The 15,157-nt window shown below is 55.2% G+C and overlaps 2 protein-coding genes and 1 long non-coding RNA gene across 4 annotated transcripts; 2 read left to right on the forward strand and 1 right to left on the reverse strand.

The window, feature by feature from the left end:
* Positions 1–1,632: 1,632 nt before the first annotated feature.
* TSPAN1 (tetraspanin 1) lies at positions 1,633–12,584 on the reverse strand. Of its 2 annotated transcripts, none has more exons than XM_036100008.2 (8): positions 12,457–12,584; positions 6,414–6,478; positions 3,769–3,975; positions 3,486–3,560; positions 2,725–2,823; positions 2,489–2,644; positions 2,308–2,391; positions 1,633–2,121 (listed from the first exon to the last, which is right to left on the reverse strand). In XM_036100008.2, exons 2-8 carry the CDS (start codon positions 6,468–6,470, stop codon positions 2,074–2,076), a joined length of 726 nt encoding a protein of 241 aa, XP_035955901.1. In that variant the 5' UTR covers positions 6,471–6,478; positions 12,457–12,584; the 3' UTR covers positions 1,633–2,073. The 2 variants fall into 2 exon arrangements, with proteins under 2 accessions (XP_035955901.1, XP_077929328.1); XM_078073202.1 differs by lacking the exon at positions 12,457–12,584 and adding an exon at positions 6,925–7,024.
* LOC118540743 (uncharacterized) lies at positions 7,809–9,111 on the forward strand. The gene is made up of 2 exons (XR_004919782.2): positions 7,809–7,938; positions 9,000–9,111. It is a non-coding gene; the product is annotated as an uncharacterized LOC118540743 (long non-coding RNA).
* On the forward strand, positions 10,228–10,476 carry P3R3URF (PIK3R3 upstream open reading frame). Its single transcript, XM_036100054.2, has one exon. It carries the CDS (start codon positions 10,228–10,230, stop codon positions 10,474–10,476), a length of 249 nt encoding a protein of 82 aa, XP_035955947.1.
* Positions 12,585–15,157: the final 2,573 nt, after the last annotated feature.

The raw sequence follows: 15,157 nt of genomic DNA on the forward strand, positions 1-15,157 counted from the left end.
ATCACATACCTAGGCATTTTTCTGGAGAAAAGCCACCATTTTTATCAGATTCTCACCCAGCCAGTGACCCAAAGAGAGGAGGAAGATCTAACTTAGATAGTCATAGAAGCATCAGGAAATGAAGGCGATTGTCTGGAGGTAGTGGATGAGAAAGCCTAAGGCAAGGGGCAGGACATTTAAGGGATCTGCCCAGGACTTAGGATCAGGGAGGTGAGTGTAGAACACACCTCTTGAGAAGGAGTCAGCCTGCGGAGTCCTTTCAAGGTGAGCCTGGGGAGTTCCTTATAGAGAGCTTGGCCAGGGGGGCAGGAACTGACTAGAACTCCTGCCCTTTCACCAGCTATACCCCTCCCTCCCCTACTGGTGCCTGGAGCCCAGCTCCCCGGTAGGACAGGTGGCACAGGTGCTGTGCTGCTTGGACCATTTCTCGCCACCCTGACGCCTTCAGTGTTTGCTGGAGATAGAGCTAGTGTTTGAGGTGCTACGACAGCCGGGTTGAGGGGAAGTGAGCCCATGACTAGGTGGAGACGAGGGGGAGGCCCGCCCTGGGCAAACAAACGCCCTACAGCCTCTGTGTAGGCACCTGGTGTGCGAGAGATGGTCAGGTGGTGAAGGGGGGAGAGGGACTAGTGGGGACTTGCTCTCCCTGTCCCCCCCCCCCCCACCCCTCGCAGGCTTCTGAGCTAGGTCTCAGATTAGCTCTCGGGCACCGTGTGGCTCTGGCGAGGTTGTTGTTCCTTCTTGGGCTCAGCAAGGGGTAATAAACAGTTCTGGGCTGCCCTAGAAAAGCCAGGGAGGAAGGACCAGGGGTCAAAGGGAAGCAAGTGGGAAGACGGTCTGTCAGGCTGGGTTTTGTCGGCCATAGCCTCCCTCGCTAGTGCTGTCCTGGTTCAGCAGCAATCAGATCTATGTCTGGGATCTTCTGGCCTTCGAGTGAATCTGACTCCATGCCAGCCAGGACCCCACCAGGTTCTGGAGTCAGACAGCCTGGGCCCAAATCAAGGCTCAGCCCTTCAGGGAAGGTTGTGGGTGTAGAACAAGTCACTTGGCCTTTCTAGGCCCAGTTTCTGGAGCTTGGGGGTGGTTAAGATTAAATAAGAGATCAGATCTGTAGAGTCCCAGAGACAAACCAAGACCAAAAATAAACAAAGTTCTTTCTAAAATACCCAAAGCCGGGACAGGTGTGGGGCTTTACCCGACTGAGAAGGAGAGGCAGCTTGGATCCTGTGATAGGGGCTTCTGGAGGGTTTCCAGAGCCTAAGAAGTGACCCTCTTCCATTGCTTGGCAGTATTTCTGGTCTCTCTGCCCCCACTTGGGCACAGACTTGTTATTTGCATAGCTTTCCAGTCCATTGCCCCCACCCAGGAGGGGGTATTTTCAGGCCAAAGTCCTCCCACATTATAGGTAGGCAGACTGGCCCAGCCCCCAAGTCCTCCCTGAGTGCCCTCTTGGTCATCCCTGTTAGGCTCCCTCCCAGGCCCGGAATTCAAGTGACGGAGAAATAGGCACCTACTTTCCCCCTACTTTCCTTCTGTGACCTTTACCGGGGCCTTGTTGAGTCACCAGCCCCTCAGGAATCTGAGGCCAGGTTGGGCAAGCGGGCCTGCCTCTCCAAGAATACACGGAAAGAGTTCCGAACGAAGACATTTTAATTGGGTAATTAGTTCTGAAGTGCCTTCTACCTCTCTGTCCGGTGCCTGCTGATTTTACATATGCCTGCGTGATAGGGTGTCTTTCTCTCATCCCCCAGGGGCCTGTTGGGGTCACCAAGAGCACCCCTGGGCCTGAAGGGCTGCCAAGGGTTTGAGGGACAGACTGGAAGCGTGGGCAGGAGAACCTGCTGCCTTAGAGGTTCTGGCCCCAACCCCACCCATGGAAGGAAAAGTCAGGCACAGCCTGAAGGGGACCATCCCCTATTTGGCCCCAAGTCCAGAGCAGCAAGGCCAGCGCACTCTGGCCCAAGTGACACCGTTGGATCCTGTCCCCACCCCAGTCACTGCCGCTTGGCAGCGCCAGGGCGCCTCTCCCCAGTTCTTAGGTGGCAGCAGGCGGTGGCGGAGGCAGAAGCAGACTTATTTCAGATTGCAGTACAGATACATGGACACAATCATGGCAGCCAGCTGGTGGGAAAGGAACGGGCCGAGGTGAGGGAGGTGCTGAGGGCCCTTACGCTTTAGCCCCCTGCCTCCCGGATACCCGCAGGAAGCTCCGGTAGGAGTCTGTCTCCTCCAGCAAGGCCTCCGAGATGGGTCAAGCACCCTGGTCCAGTGGGGTTATCCTGCCCCCCCAACTCCGCACCCCCTTACCTCCAAGCCCCCGATTCCGGCTGCCACACCACCCACGGTGACTGCGTTGGTTCGGACGTCATGCAGAAGCTGACTGAAACAACCCTTGGGGGCGGGGAGAGCAGCCACAGTCAGCAGCTGCGCCCCTCCCTCATTCAGCGCTTTGAGGCCATGGAAGCAGCCCCCACTTTCCATGCCGCACCTGGACAATCGTGTCATTCGCCTTCTCCTCGGTGCAGGGTCCTGGGGCCGTGCCGTTGCCGCTGTCGGAGCAACAGTACGGGGGAAAGGCATGGTTCTTCTTCACGTAGGGGGAGTCCTCAAAGTCCGTGTAGTTGTTGAAGCCACAGCACTTGAGCTGAAGAGGAGGCGGGAAGGGTGGTCAGCAGGGCCTTGCTTCTTTCCCCCCACCCCAAAATCTCCCCCAGCCCACCTTACCTCATCCATGGTGGTGTTCCACACTTGGGTGAAATCCTTCTGGGAACCGTAGTCTTTCTTGATGGCGGGCACGACCACCGAGGTCAAGAGGTGCTCAGCCTGGGGGTGGGGGGTGCAGGCCAGTGCTCAGGGCCGGGCCTGGAAGGTGGCCACGCACAGGCCACAGCCCACTTGCAGGGCTCTTCCCAATCTCCCCCCTCGCCCGGCCCCCCACCATGGTGGTTTGCTCCACCCCCCCAACCGTGGTGGTTCGCCCCGCCCCCCCACCGTGGTGGTTCGCCCCGTCCCCCTCACCATGGTGGTTCGCCCTGCCCCCCCATGGTGGTTCACCTCGCCCCCCCTACCATGGTGGTTCGCCCCGCCCCCACACCGTGGTGGTTCGCCGCGCCCCCCCTCACCATGGTGGTTCACCCTGCCCCTCACCATGGTGGTTCGCCCCACCCCCCCACCGTGGTGGTTCGCCCTGCCCCCCTCACCGTGATGGTTCGCCCCACCCCCCCACCGTGGTGGTTCGCCCGCCCCCCTCACCCTGGTGGTTCGCCCTGCCCCCCCATGGTGGTTCACCCCGCCCCCCCTACCATGGTGGTTCACCCTGCCCCTCACCATGGTGGTTCGCCCCACCCCCCCCACCGTGGTGGTTCGCCCCGCCCCCCTCACCATGGTGGTTCGCCCTGCCCCCCCCCATGGTGGTTCACCCCGCCCCCCCACCGTGGTGGTTCGCCGCGCCACCCCTCACCATGGTGGTTCACCCTGCCCCTCACCGTGGTGGTGTACACCAGGGCGACCACAGCTGCTGCCACCTCCGCGACGAAGATGAGGAGGAGGATCAAGAAGAACTGGATGGGGAACAGAGCTCTGAGTTTGAGAGAGAGACGGTCCCTCTTGCCTTACTTGTAACCCACCACCCAGTAAAAGGAGGCCGCGGCCCCCTCTGCTGAGGGCCCTGGAGTCCAGAGCATGGTTTGGGGATCCCCAGGGCCTGGATTCAAGGGTGAGGGGACCCTGGGTCTTGGGTATGGGCCCGGGGAGCTGGGTTTGACACACCATCATGAGGGCACACTTGTTCTCAGTCTGAGCACCGTAGCAGCCCAGGAAACCGAGAGCAAAGAGCACAGCACCAGCAGCGATGAGGAAGTAGCCCACGTTGACAAACTGCATGGCACTGGACGACAGCGGCCCGAAGATTTTCAGGAAGGACGGCCCATCGATTGACACCCAGATGCCCACGGCCAACAGGGCGACACCACACAGCTGGGGACAGAGAGGCAGGCCTTAAAGCAGTGCGGGCAAGCAGCTCCTTACCACGCAGTTGAGTCAGGAAGATGGAAAATGAGAAATTTCTCCTTTTATTGGCTAAGGAGTCTAAAAACTCATCCTGCAGGGAGGAAAAACATTCTGTAGAGCCAGAAGGATGGGAGCTGGGCCACCCATAGCCAGCACCAGGCTGCACACCAATGCAGATATAAATGGGATCGGGGGTTCTAGAAATATCCACAGGATGGGGGAGGGCAAGGCAAGACTTTTCCTCACTGCTGTCAGGGTCCTGCCCCATGGCTAGGAGGGAAGCGGGTGAGGCCAGCAGGGCCCCCCACCCCATTTCCTTGTGGAGCTGACCGCCTCTGTCCTGGGACAGGTGAAACAGTGGGGTGGAAGCCCTGAACAGGCTCAACGGTCACCATAGCAACAGAGGCGGGGCTGAGGTTTACACCTGCTTCCAACCGTGGAGTGGGACTGTGAGAAAAGACACCTACCTTGGGGCCCCATTTGGCTCCTCTCCAGGATCAAACTCCAGGCCTGCCCTTCATCTAACCTAGACTCCTCCTTGCCTCACAAGGAAAACTGAGGCATCAGAGGGGGAGTACAGCCGGGGCTTCTTTTAGAGGCTCTCTGGCTCAATCCCAAACCTCAGTGAATCCAGAGGCCCAGAGGGGGGAGGAGGTACTCTATCCAGATGCCACAGCTCTTAGAGCAAAGCCTTGCTGATCCAGACCATCAGTGGATGAATCAGCCTGATACCACCTTGGTGCCCAGTCCCCAGCTGTAGAAACTGAGGCTAGAACCAGGAGTGAGACGGCAGATTGTGGCTAGATCCCAGGCATGTTTGCCCAAGGACAGAGAGCTGGGCTCCCAGCCTACAGGGTCAAATTTCAAGGAGCCTGAGACTGCCCTGCCTTGCCCAGCCTGGCAAAGCCTGAGCAACAGAGGCCAGAAACCAAACCGGATTTGCCTTTAACCCCCTCGGGCCAGAACACCTGCTCTCCGTATTGCTGGGATCCCTCTGCCTTCCCCAGACATATGGATAAAGGCTACTTCCCTGAAGCCAAAAGAAGCCCAAGGCATGCACCATATCGGAGTCAGAGAGGTAACATACCCGTAGTCCAATTTCTCCAAAACCCTCTATACTTCATGTCTCCACCTCCTTACCTTCCACTCACTCTAAGCCACTCTAATGTGGCTCCAAGGTCTGTGGTGCCATCCTGCGCTAAATCGGGTGGGCACTTTGTGCGCCATACCCTCCTGACCTCTCTGAGATCGTGGTCTCCTTGTTTTCCTCCTGTTACTCTTTATCTGCTTCCTGGTGGCCATTTCTCCACATATCCCTTGTAAACTGGGTTTCGCTGAACTCAGCCTGAGAGCTCTTACCCACTCCCATGGTTTCGCTGATTATTTGTGGTCATGTGACTTCCAAATATCCATGTCCAGCTCCAACCAGAGCTGCAACCCCATTGGGTATGCAGCTGCCTAGGAGACATCCCCTGGGTTGCTCAGACCAGAGACATGGGCTTTATCTTTGAAGCCTCTGTTTCCCTTGCCCCTCCTTCTGTCCCTCAACCAGCATCTGAGGGCTTTTCCTTAGTCCATTTCTCCCCATCTCCACCACCATCTCCAGGGTCATGCCTTATTACTCAGCTTCCTCAGACATGCCCTATACAATCTGTTCCTGGTTTCCTGAACAATACTTGATTTCATTGCCTCTGGGCCTTTTTGCATGCTTTACAACCCCTTCACCCAGCGTAAATGTCCAGTCTCAGCTATTTCCTCCAGATAGTCTTCTCTGACCAGGGTTCAAGCCCCCTCCTGGGGGCTCCCATAGCCCCTGTGCTAAGGCCAGGCATTGTATGTTGCAGCTGTCTACCTATCTGGCCTGCTGGACCTGAGATTCTCAAGGGCAGAGAAAGAGCTCACTCACCTTTCCCCCAGCACTTAGCACTTAGAGTCTTAGGCAATAAATGTTTGTTGAATGAATAAGGGTTGCTTGAGGCAGACTCTCTGCTCTGAGGTCTCTGGGCATCTCTCCTTTCAATTCCCCGTCCATCCTACAGAGGCCACTGAACTTCCTTGTACACTAGGTAGACTTGGGCAAAACTCTTCCCCTCCCTGGGCCCCCAGTGCCTATAAAACGGGGATATTATTCCTGTTAGCCTACCCTACCCTGCCCTAAGTCGGGTCTGAAGCTTCCTGGAAAGGAGGAGTTCCTCCTAAGCTTCCCTACCCCAACTTGTGTGGCAGCCAGGCTGCTCCTGAGACCAGGACTCAGCATTTGGGGAGACTTCTGCACCCTATCATAATGGGAAACTTGCACAACAGAGTCTGGGCACAGCGATCTCCCATTTCCCAGCTTGACCTCTGCTTAGGTTGTGACCCACTCCCGCAGGGAGGCCCGAAAATCCCACAACCCTCATACTTACAAAGATGAGGAAATTGAAGAGGGTCATCATGGTTTTAATGAAGCTGAAGCACTGCATGGTGGCTCCTGGGAGGCAGACAAGTGTGAGTTAGGAATTCGTGCTGCCTGCCTCCACTGCCACCTGGGCTAGCCCTGGCATTTGGACCCTGACATACGAGAACCCAGCATCCAGGACCCATAAATCACCCAAACTCCCCCCGCATCTAGCTTCTGACACCTCGGGACTTTTCTTAAGTCCTATCCTGACACCTCTGCCTCTCTCTAGGGCCCAGGCCCTCTCCCAGCGCCTGACGCTCAGATACTGACAGCCCGGGTTTCTCCACTGGCACCCCAAGCCCAACCCCCACACCACAGGTCACTCCACGCCCTTCCTTGGCACCTACATATCCTGGACCCCTCCACCAAACCAACCCTGGACTCTTTCAGGACCCTCCCCATCTGCCTTCCAGCTTCCCAAACCTGTTTCCAGGTTGATTTTACTTCATAGGACCATCTCTATCCTGTGCCATCACCTGTTCAGGATCTGCTGAGGCTCCAGAGGGGACAGACCACTCCAGGGATTTGCCACTCGAGTGGGCAGGCCGTGAGACGGAGCTGGCTCTCAAGCACCACTGCTCCCCTGCAGGTGGGGCAGGAGTTTTAAAGTCCTCTGCTCACCTTCCCGCCTGCCCCACCCCGCAGCCAGTCAGCTTCTTCTTTCCCTGCTGCCCCCTGCTGCCTGGAGATATGTCCCCATAGCCACAGGCCTCCTCGGCCTGGCAACGCCAACCACAGCAACACCCTTCCTGATCTGAAGAAGGAAGAGAAGTTGGAGGGTAAGCAAGTGGCCCCCAGAATCTCTGAGTGCCCTCCACCGCAATGGTGCACGGATGCGTTCTAGCCTACATCTGCTGATCCATTCATCCATACCCCGTGTGCTCACGGGCACACACATCTGCACACACAGATACATACATAAACACCTACCCATGCTCACAAGTGCACACACGCACACATGCCTCACACACACCGCACTGTGTGTGGACTGACTCCCAGCAAGTAAGAAACCACAAAGCAACATCCGAGGGACATACTTAAAGTCTCTCTGTCTCTGTCTCTCTCTCACACACACTCTCAAGCACACACACACACACTTTCAAGGAAATGACCCAGGTTTAGCAGCTTCTACCCCCTCCTCTGTGTAGCATGTGACTCCTAGTCCTTTTCCCTCTATAAAATTTCAATTTCCCCATCTTTTTCTTCCCTTCGTCTTTCCTCCTTACTCGTCTCCCTCCCCTTCCTTTCTCTTGCTTTCCCCCCAATCCAGTGTTCTTAGCAATCTGTCAAGCACCCCTTTCCTTTCTGCCAGAAGGTGGCACCATGATCCCACAAAAGCATCACCCCCAATTCTAAAACTTCGCAGTCCCAGTCTCCAGGAATCCCTCAAGGGCTGCCTGCCTCTTTCCACTGCCTGTCCTACTTTCCACTCCAACGCTCCCCACATCGAGGTGCTGCGGAAGTTCTGGCTTCGGAGTCACTCAGGCCGGGTACTCCCATGCTGGTTCTGATGCTTCCTAGCTGTGTGACCCCGGCGGGGGGGGCGGGGGGTGCGGGGAGGAGGGGATTTCTTAAGCTCAGTTTTAAGCCTGTTTCCTGGTCTATATAACAGAATAGTTATAGGGATTTTAAGTAAGATTTTCTCCCCACTCTGGGAAAACCGAGAATGACCACAGAGTGGGAAAGTCAGAGTAGGGAGAGTCATAGCCAGAGAGGGTGTGGGATGGACAAAGTGGACTTTTAAAATTTTTTTAAAAATTTGAATAAATTTGACACTAATTTTTGTTTCTTATAATGGGAGGAAGCAGCTGAAGAAACAGGAGGGGGGGTCAATAATGCTAATATCTGTGTAGATCGTGTTTTAAATGCATTACATATATGGTCTTTTCCCCTTCTTCACAACAATCCTATGAGATAGATTCTCTTTCCCCCCCTTTTTAAATATAGGGAAACAGAGGCACGGGAAGGTTAAGTACTTGCCGTGATCACACAGCTTGTAAGTGGTGAATCCAGGATTCACCCCTAGTCAGTCTGGTGCCAGAGTCTGTATCTTAACCACCAAGCAGACTGTCTTTAGTGATGGAATCTCTAAGAAGGCAGGAGGAGCTGACTTCCAGAAAGAACAGGAGAGGAGGCCTTGGTCTGGGGCTTGAGGAAGAAAATGGCCAAGGGCAAGTGGGTTTACAGGAATAGTGGCTAGAAGTTGATGGGAGCAAGGTCCATTTTCTAAGACTGAGGATGCCAAGAGTAGAAGATGGAGGGGAAGGAGGTGTGAGGCCTTTAAGGGTGGTGTTGAGGACCCCAAACCCTCCTTGCAGGTCCCTACAGGACCAGAGAAAAGATGGAGGCTGGGAAGGAGGACTGGAGGTGGAGTAAGAGAGAAAGAGAGAGGGGGCTGAAGTGCACTGTTCCACAACAACTCAGTGCAAGGCTTGGCAGAGCCACTGACATTCCTATCTGCTACAAGAAAGCGTTGACACAACTTACATTCCCCTAGGGACCTAGCTGTTCCTCCACCTGCACTAATGAATGGCTTTCTCTTTCCCCTCAGGAAGACTTGGAGCCAGGTCACCTCCATCTCTGACCTCAGTGCCCAGCACACATGAAGTTGTTCGTGAACAATTCCTGAATGATTGAATGAATAAATGAGCATAGAACATCAAGAGTTAAATGTCTGGGCTTTGGACCGTAGTCATCAGGGATGGGAACGCCTGCCTGCCTCTAATCGTGTGACCTCACCTAACTGAGCCCCAGTTTCCTTATACAGTCAATCCTCATTATTCATGGTTTCCGTATCTGTAAATTTACCTACTCACTAGAATTTATTTGTAACCCCACACCAATACTCATGTCACTTTGCGGTCATTCGTGGACATTTGCAGAGCTGCAAAAATGTTGAGCTGCCCCATCCACATGTTCTCAGCTGAGGCTGAACAAGAGGATTCTCTGCCTCCTTGTTTCACCTCTTATAATGTACACCTGTTCTTCTTGTGGTCCATTCAATGTCACATTTTTCCCATTTTTGTGCTTTTGGTTAGTGATTTTGCTGTTTATCAAATACTGCTGAAGTGCTGTCTAGGGTCTCTGAGCACAAGAAGGCTGTGATGTGACCTACGAGGAAGTATGTTAGATAAATGTCATCCAGGTACAAGTTAGAGTGCTGTTGGCTGTGAGTTTAATGTTAATGACTCAACAACAATATAGTTTAAATTAGGTATCTATAAACAGAAACACACATAAAACGAGGTCATGTTCTGATTGATCAGTTGACAAAAATGTTATGACCCGAGGCTGGTAGGAATCTAACCCGATAGGTACATTGGCTCGATTTGCTAATGCGCTATTTGTGGTGGGGACTTTATTAGACCATAACTACTGTGAATAATGAGAATTGACTGTATATGAAATAGGAATAACGATAGTCTCCTTGTAAGGTTGTTGTGGGATTAATGAGAGAGTGTTTGTAGAGTACTGGGCGCTCTGGCACACAGTAAATACTTAAGAAACATCGTTAATATTGTCCATGTGGATAAATGAGAAAGGGAGGGAGTAACTTTCCCCTACTCAGAGTTCCTTTTCCTAGGGGCCAAGCTGAGGTTTTTCTGGCCCTTGGGCTGGACCCATTGAGAGAACCCTGAGGGAGCCTGACCCACGGGGAGGGGCAGGGGACCAGGACCTATAATAAAGAGCACTACCCTTATGCGGACTCTATGTCATAGAGGCCCCAGCTGCCCTGGCCAGGAGCACCCTCGGGCACACTACAGAAGCTCCCTGTGCCCATGGGGCCTTCTCAGCCTGTCCGTGCCCCTCGGCCCCGGGGCCTAAGTTCCCCCTACCGCAGGCCAGGGCTGGGCTGGCCTCGGCCTCGAAATCCCAGGATGTTCAAGTGTAGCCGCAGAAGGTACCGGCAGAAACCCCAAGGCCCAGCTGCCACCACTGCAGCCACCAATCCTGCCACCGTGGCCACAGATATCAACAACACTCCTACCGCCACCACCAGTGTGTGGATCCTTCTGCTACAAAGTTAGCCAAGGGCCCTGAGGCGGGGTGGGGGTTGGAAAAACCAGGGCCATTCGTTTCCCCCACCTTAGCCCTGCCTAGGCACTCTAGGGGGCACACCCTGTGTGAAATATCACCCCCAAAATATGGTGGGGTCTTGATGGCAGACTCCTAAAGGCTGAGAGCCTTAATGGAGGGTGTATTGGCTGAGTGGAGGGCCTGGGGAACTGTGAATCTAAGAACAGTGGAGCTTCCAGAACTGCTGTCTTCCTCACACTCTTCCCTCTCCTTCCTCTCCTCAGTTCTCAGAGGAGAACTCACCTTTGTCAACCTGGCAGCTTTCTGATCTTCTAGAAATGTCCAGAAACTAGTCCAGAAGCTCGGCTGGCTCCGGACCTGCATCGTCTAGGGGCCATGAGTGGTTGACAGCAGGCAAATACAATCATTTCTGCTCCAACGGCCTTACTCCACTCCAAGGTGTTTCCAGACAACTATGCGGGGTACGCCGGCAGGGCTGGGGCTGAACCCCCCAGGGACAGGCTTCAGTGAGGACAGATGGGATCACAGTTAGACAATGGAAGGACAGGACAAGGTCAGCAACACACACCATTTCTCCATCTTTGGCCTCAGCTACTGATTTGTCCCATGAGGTAGGGGGCCTTCCTGCATTGCACAGGGAAAAGGGTCTCCATAGACATCTTGGAAGTTACAGAGAGCCAGATGCTTGAGGAGGGAGGTAGAGGCACGGATCAGACAGGGATGGCATGAGAGATTTCAGGGCTGGGGTCTAACTCCGAGAGTGCTTCAGCGTGAGCTCTATGTGGCTCTGTGCCTGCGACGGTGAGTGTGCAGATGTAGATGTTGGGGTGCGTGTGTGCGTGTGTGTGTGAGAGAGAGAGAGAGAGGCCAGGACATGGGACTGTGAGCAGACATGTGGCTCAGTGTGCCTCTGCAATGGGTTGTGCCGCTGTGGCTGGCAGAGCATCAGGTGTGTTTGTAAGGGTCTGGGTGTGCCAGAGGGAGGCTTGGCTGAGAGGAATGAAGGTCAGGAATGGGGTGCAGGCAGTCTGAGGCAGCAGAGGGTTGCTTCTGAGGAGGGCGGGCCACCTTCGGCCCCCTAGCTATTCCCTGAGGCCAGTGTGTTCCGAGGCTGTCAGCTGAGCCTCTGCGGTTACGGGTGGGGCAAGACTGAGTGGAGTCCAGAAAGGGGGAGGGTGCTGAGCACTCCAGCCTGGGGATTTTCCATTTGGATTTCTGAGTGTGTGCCCATGTGTCATCAGGTGTAACTGGGTTGCTGTGGGGTGTGTCTCCATGGAGCTGTGTCTCAGTGGCAGGAAACACTGTGAGGGACTCTCCTCTAAGGTGTCGCTGTATGCGTGGGTGTGTGTCCGGGGCTCCCTTCCCTAAGGGTTGGGGGTGGGAGTGAAGCCTGAGAGCCTGGGCCTGGCCCCCCCGCCCCCCCGGGGTTCAGAAAGCCTGTGAGGAGAAAAGGAATTGTGTCTGTGTCCTTCAACTCCAAGGCTTGCTGGGACCCTGAGAGGAGGGACGGGACAGAGAAGTCCCCGACACTTGGCGCGCAGACTGCGCAGGCTGGGGCATGAGGCTCGGCGGCATGGGGCAAGGGGCGCTGAACCTCAGTCAAAGCAGGAAGGTGGCTGGGCTAGCGCCCAAGGCCCACAAAGGGGCCCACACGTTTAAAGACACATGTCACAGTCCATGAACATATGCAGACGTGTAAGGAGAAGTGGACTCACAGACACACAGTGCAACAAACACAGGTGCATGCGAGTACAGGCTTATAAACAGAGCTACATGCCGCCGCTGCTGCCCCTGGCCCTCCCCGGCTGGCATATGTAACCACACGTGCACGTGCCTGTAAAAGAACGCACGCAGACGTCAACATGCTTGCATCTCGACAAGCACATAAGCACATAGACAGCCACACGTGCAATCACACTCATGCAAACCCAGGCACACACAGACACACGCACACATGCAGACACACTCACCAGACTTCCCTGCCCGGCCCTGGAACCCAGAAGCTTCCCTCCCCTATAAGAGTGAGTGTGTGTGTGTGTGTGTGTGTGCGCGCGCGCCCCCACTTGTGTCTGTGTGTATCTGTGTCTGTGAGAGTGTGTGTGTACGTGTGTGACTGGGGGGGGTGCTGAGCTGTGGGAACCTGATGACATCATCTCTTCTGGCTATTTTTAGTTCCCTCTGCAATGACGGGCTCCTCCACGGCCCCTCCCCTTCCAGGCTCCCGGAGGCAGCTGCAGCCAGAGGGCACCCACCACTCCAGTCTAGGTGACCCCTGGTTGACTGGGTACGGCTCACTCGTTCCCACCCCACCAGAGCTCCCTGGAGGTTGAGAACACCAGAGGAGGAGGCTTGGGCCATGTGGCAGCCTGGAACAGGGGCCTGGGTTCGGTGAGCAGACCTGGCTGGTCTCCAGCCCCTAGGGTGCCTCCGCTTCTGCTTTTCAATCTGAAACTCCGTCTCTGTCAGTAGTGCGTGCCATGTGCCAGGGAGGGTGCCAAGTTCTGGAGCTAGAGCAGTGTGCAAGACAGCAGGAGTTCTTCCTGGTGGGTGTTACAGCTCGGTGGGAGACAGACATTAAACAGATCACACACGCACTGCACCAAACTGTGTCAAGGACTCTGAACGTTGGTAACAAGGGGCTTCGGTCTGGGATGATGCTCTCTCTTTCTATCTCATGGAGATAACCCGAGGAAACCAGAGGGGTACCCTCCCTGACCTTGCACCTTCCACCCCAACAACCACACTCCAGAATTCCACAGAGCAGAGCTTCCTCCTCACACCCCAGGCTGTGCTCCCAACATCGCCCCAACCCACCCTCCAAGCGGTGGCCCCCCACGATTCATGGCCCCCTTTCTTTGGAACCTCCGCCCCACCCCCCCCTTGATCCCTGGGAGCCAGTCCTTAGTCCTCCATCTGTGGATGAGAAAAGTGAAACTTGGAGAGGAGTAGAGGAGTAGGGCAGGATCACACCTCCTGGTGCCCAGGCGGCACCTCAAGGAGATGGCAGGCCCAGGGAGGAGGAAGTGGTGGCGGCACAGGTGCGGGAAGAGCGGGGGGTGGGGGGGGTGGGGGGTGGCGGTGTGTCAGGAGGGGAGGAGGACGGTGGCCCGAGGGGTCCTTGCCCAGAGCAGGCTTCCTGCTCCAGCCAGCCTCTGGGCAGCCACCAGAAAATCGGGTTTGGCAGCTTGGGCCAAGTGCCCAGGGGCTGGAGGAGGGGTCCAGGCAGCTCTGGGGAGGCTGCCTGGGGGCGGGCTCATCCTCTGACCCAGAGTCCAGCCAGGCCCCAGGCCAAGCTGTCCTGTTGGGGGAGCATTTTGTAATACTGGGACCCTTTGGAGTGTGGGGGGAACAGCTCTGCGCTGGAAGCAAGAGGCCGGAATTCCAGTCCTTGTTCTGCCCAAACCTCAGTGTGATCCTTGGAAAGTGCTGCCCCCTTTCTTGGCCTGAGTGGGCCCTCCCAGGAAGTCGTGCCGGAGGACTACTTTCCGCATCCCCAATTCCTGCCCTCTGGGTTTTCCTGGGAGTCTGACTCGGGCAGAGAAACACAAAGTTTGTGTTTGGGACAATGGGTTGGGACGGGAACAGACTGCCCCCAGGGCGCCAGGCTGGAGGTCCCTTGTCACCAATGGGTCAATCGCCGGAAGCCTAGCTCCAGCCCTACAATGCTATATGGGTCACCCCACCCTTACCAGTACCCTCACCCACACCCCGACTTCCGTCCTCTGTTCCTTCCTCACCTTCAGAGAAAGCTACTGGGCTCCCTGGGGAATCTCCCATACCTACTCTATTGGCTCCCTGCCCTGTGCTCAACCCTCCCTCCCCCTCTGCCCACTTGACGGGGCCAGTCTCCCAGTTAACTTTCTGTCCCTGGATCCTCGGGCAGGCCTGGGAGGAAAGGAAGCTGGGTGGAAGGCCTGCACAGGAGCCTGCTTTTCCTGCTACCATCAGATACTTGAAGCCCAAATGAGGGGGTTGGGAGGAGGGGGGTGGACTGAGCGCTGGGGCCTAGGACAGGGCTGCCCTTGCATATTCCAGCCCCAGGGGAAGTGGGAATGTTACCCTTTACCTATCCAACAATCTTCCTGTGCCTTCAGCGAATTCAGAGAAGAGAGCCCAGAGCTGAGACTTACTTCCTCTGGAAAACAAACACAAAAACCCAGGACAAGTGAGTCCTGGTTATAGTCACTAAGTCGGTGATAAATTCATGAAAACACAAAACCCATAAAATTCTAAATGCATAGAATCCATAGTCATGGAATCTTAGCATCACAGAATTCTAGCATGGTGAAATCTGAGTTACAGAGTCAGAAATACAGAATTCTGGCAACACTGATTCCCAGATCACAAGGTTAGAGTATCCTCAAATAGAGAAGTCTTGAGAAATCAATTAGTGAAGTCTTCACCTTCAGGTGGATGTCTAAACTAGAGGATGGGCTTTGGGGATGGGCAAAGGAGTTCATGCATGAACACTAAGGAGGAGGCAGAGAGCTCAGGACACATGAGCTTAGGATAAATTAAGAAGCCTGCAACAAACCAAACAGAGGACAGACATCTTCCATGAGGACACATTCTTGGTTTCTAAGGATGAGGGGAGTGGGGTGGCAGGAAGGGGGCACAGAGAGGGGAACTATAGACAAAGAAAACATAGCCTAAAGAAAAGATTATCAAGTA

The sequence above is a fragment of the Halichoerus grypus genome, chromosome 5 (genome assembly GCF_964656455.1).
Source record: "Halichoerus grypus chromosome 5, mHalGry1.hap1.1, whole genome shotgun sequence".
In the NCBI taxonomy this organism is placed as follows: Eukaryota; Metazoa; Chordata; class Mammalia; order Carnivora; family Phocidae; genus Halichoerus; species Halichoerus grypus.

Excerpts from the sequence above, each read along its gene's own strand:
- TSPAN1 (XM_036100008.2), bottom strand. The coding sequence starts at position 6,470 with ATGCAGTGCTTCAGCTTCATTAAAACCATGATGACCCTCTTCAATTTC. Across the intron at positions 2,645-2,724 it reads GGAACACCACCATGGATGAG|CTCAAGTGCTGTGGCTTCAA; the intron begins GTAAGGTGGGCT and ends CCTCCTCTTCAG. Across the intron at positions 2,392-2,488 it reads CGAATGACACGATTGTCCAG|GGTTGTTTCAGTCAGCTTCT; the intron begins GTGCGGCATGGA and ends CCCGCCCCCAAG.
- P3R3URF (XM_036100054.2), top strand. The coding sequence starts at position 10,228 with ATGGGGCCTTCTCAGCCTGTCCGTGCCCCTCGGCCCCGGGGCCTAAGT.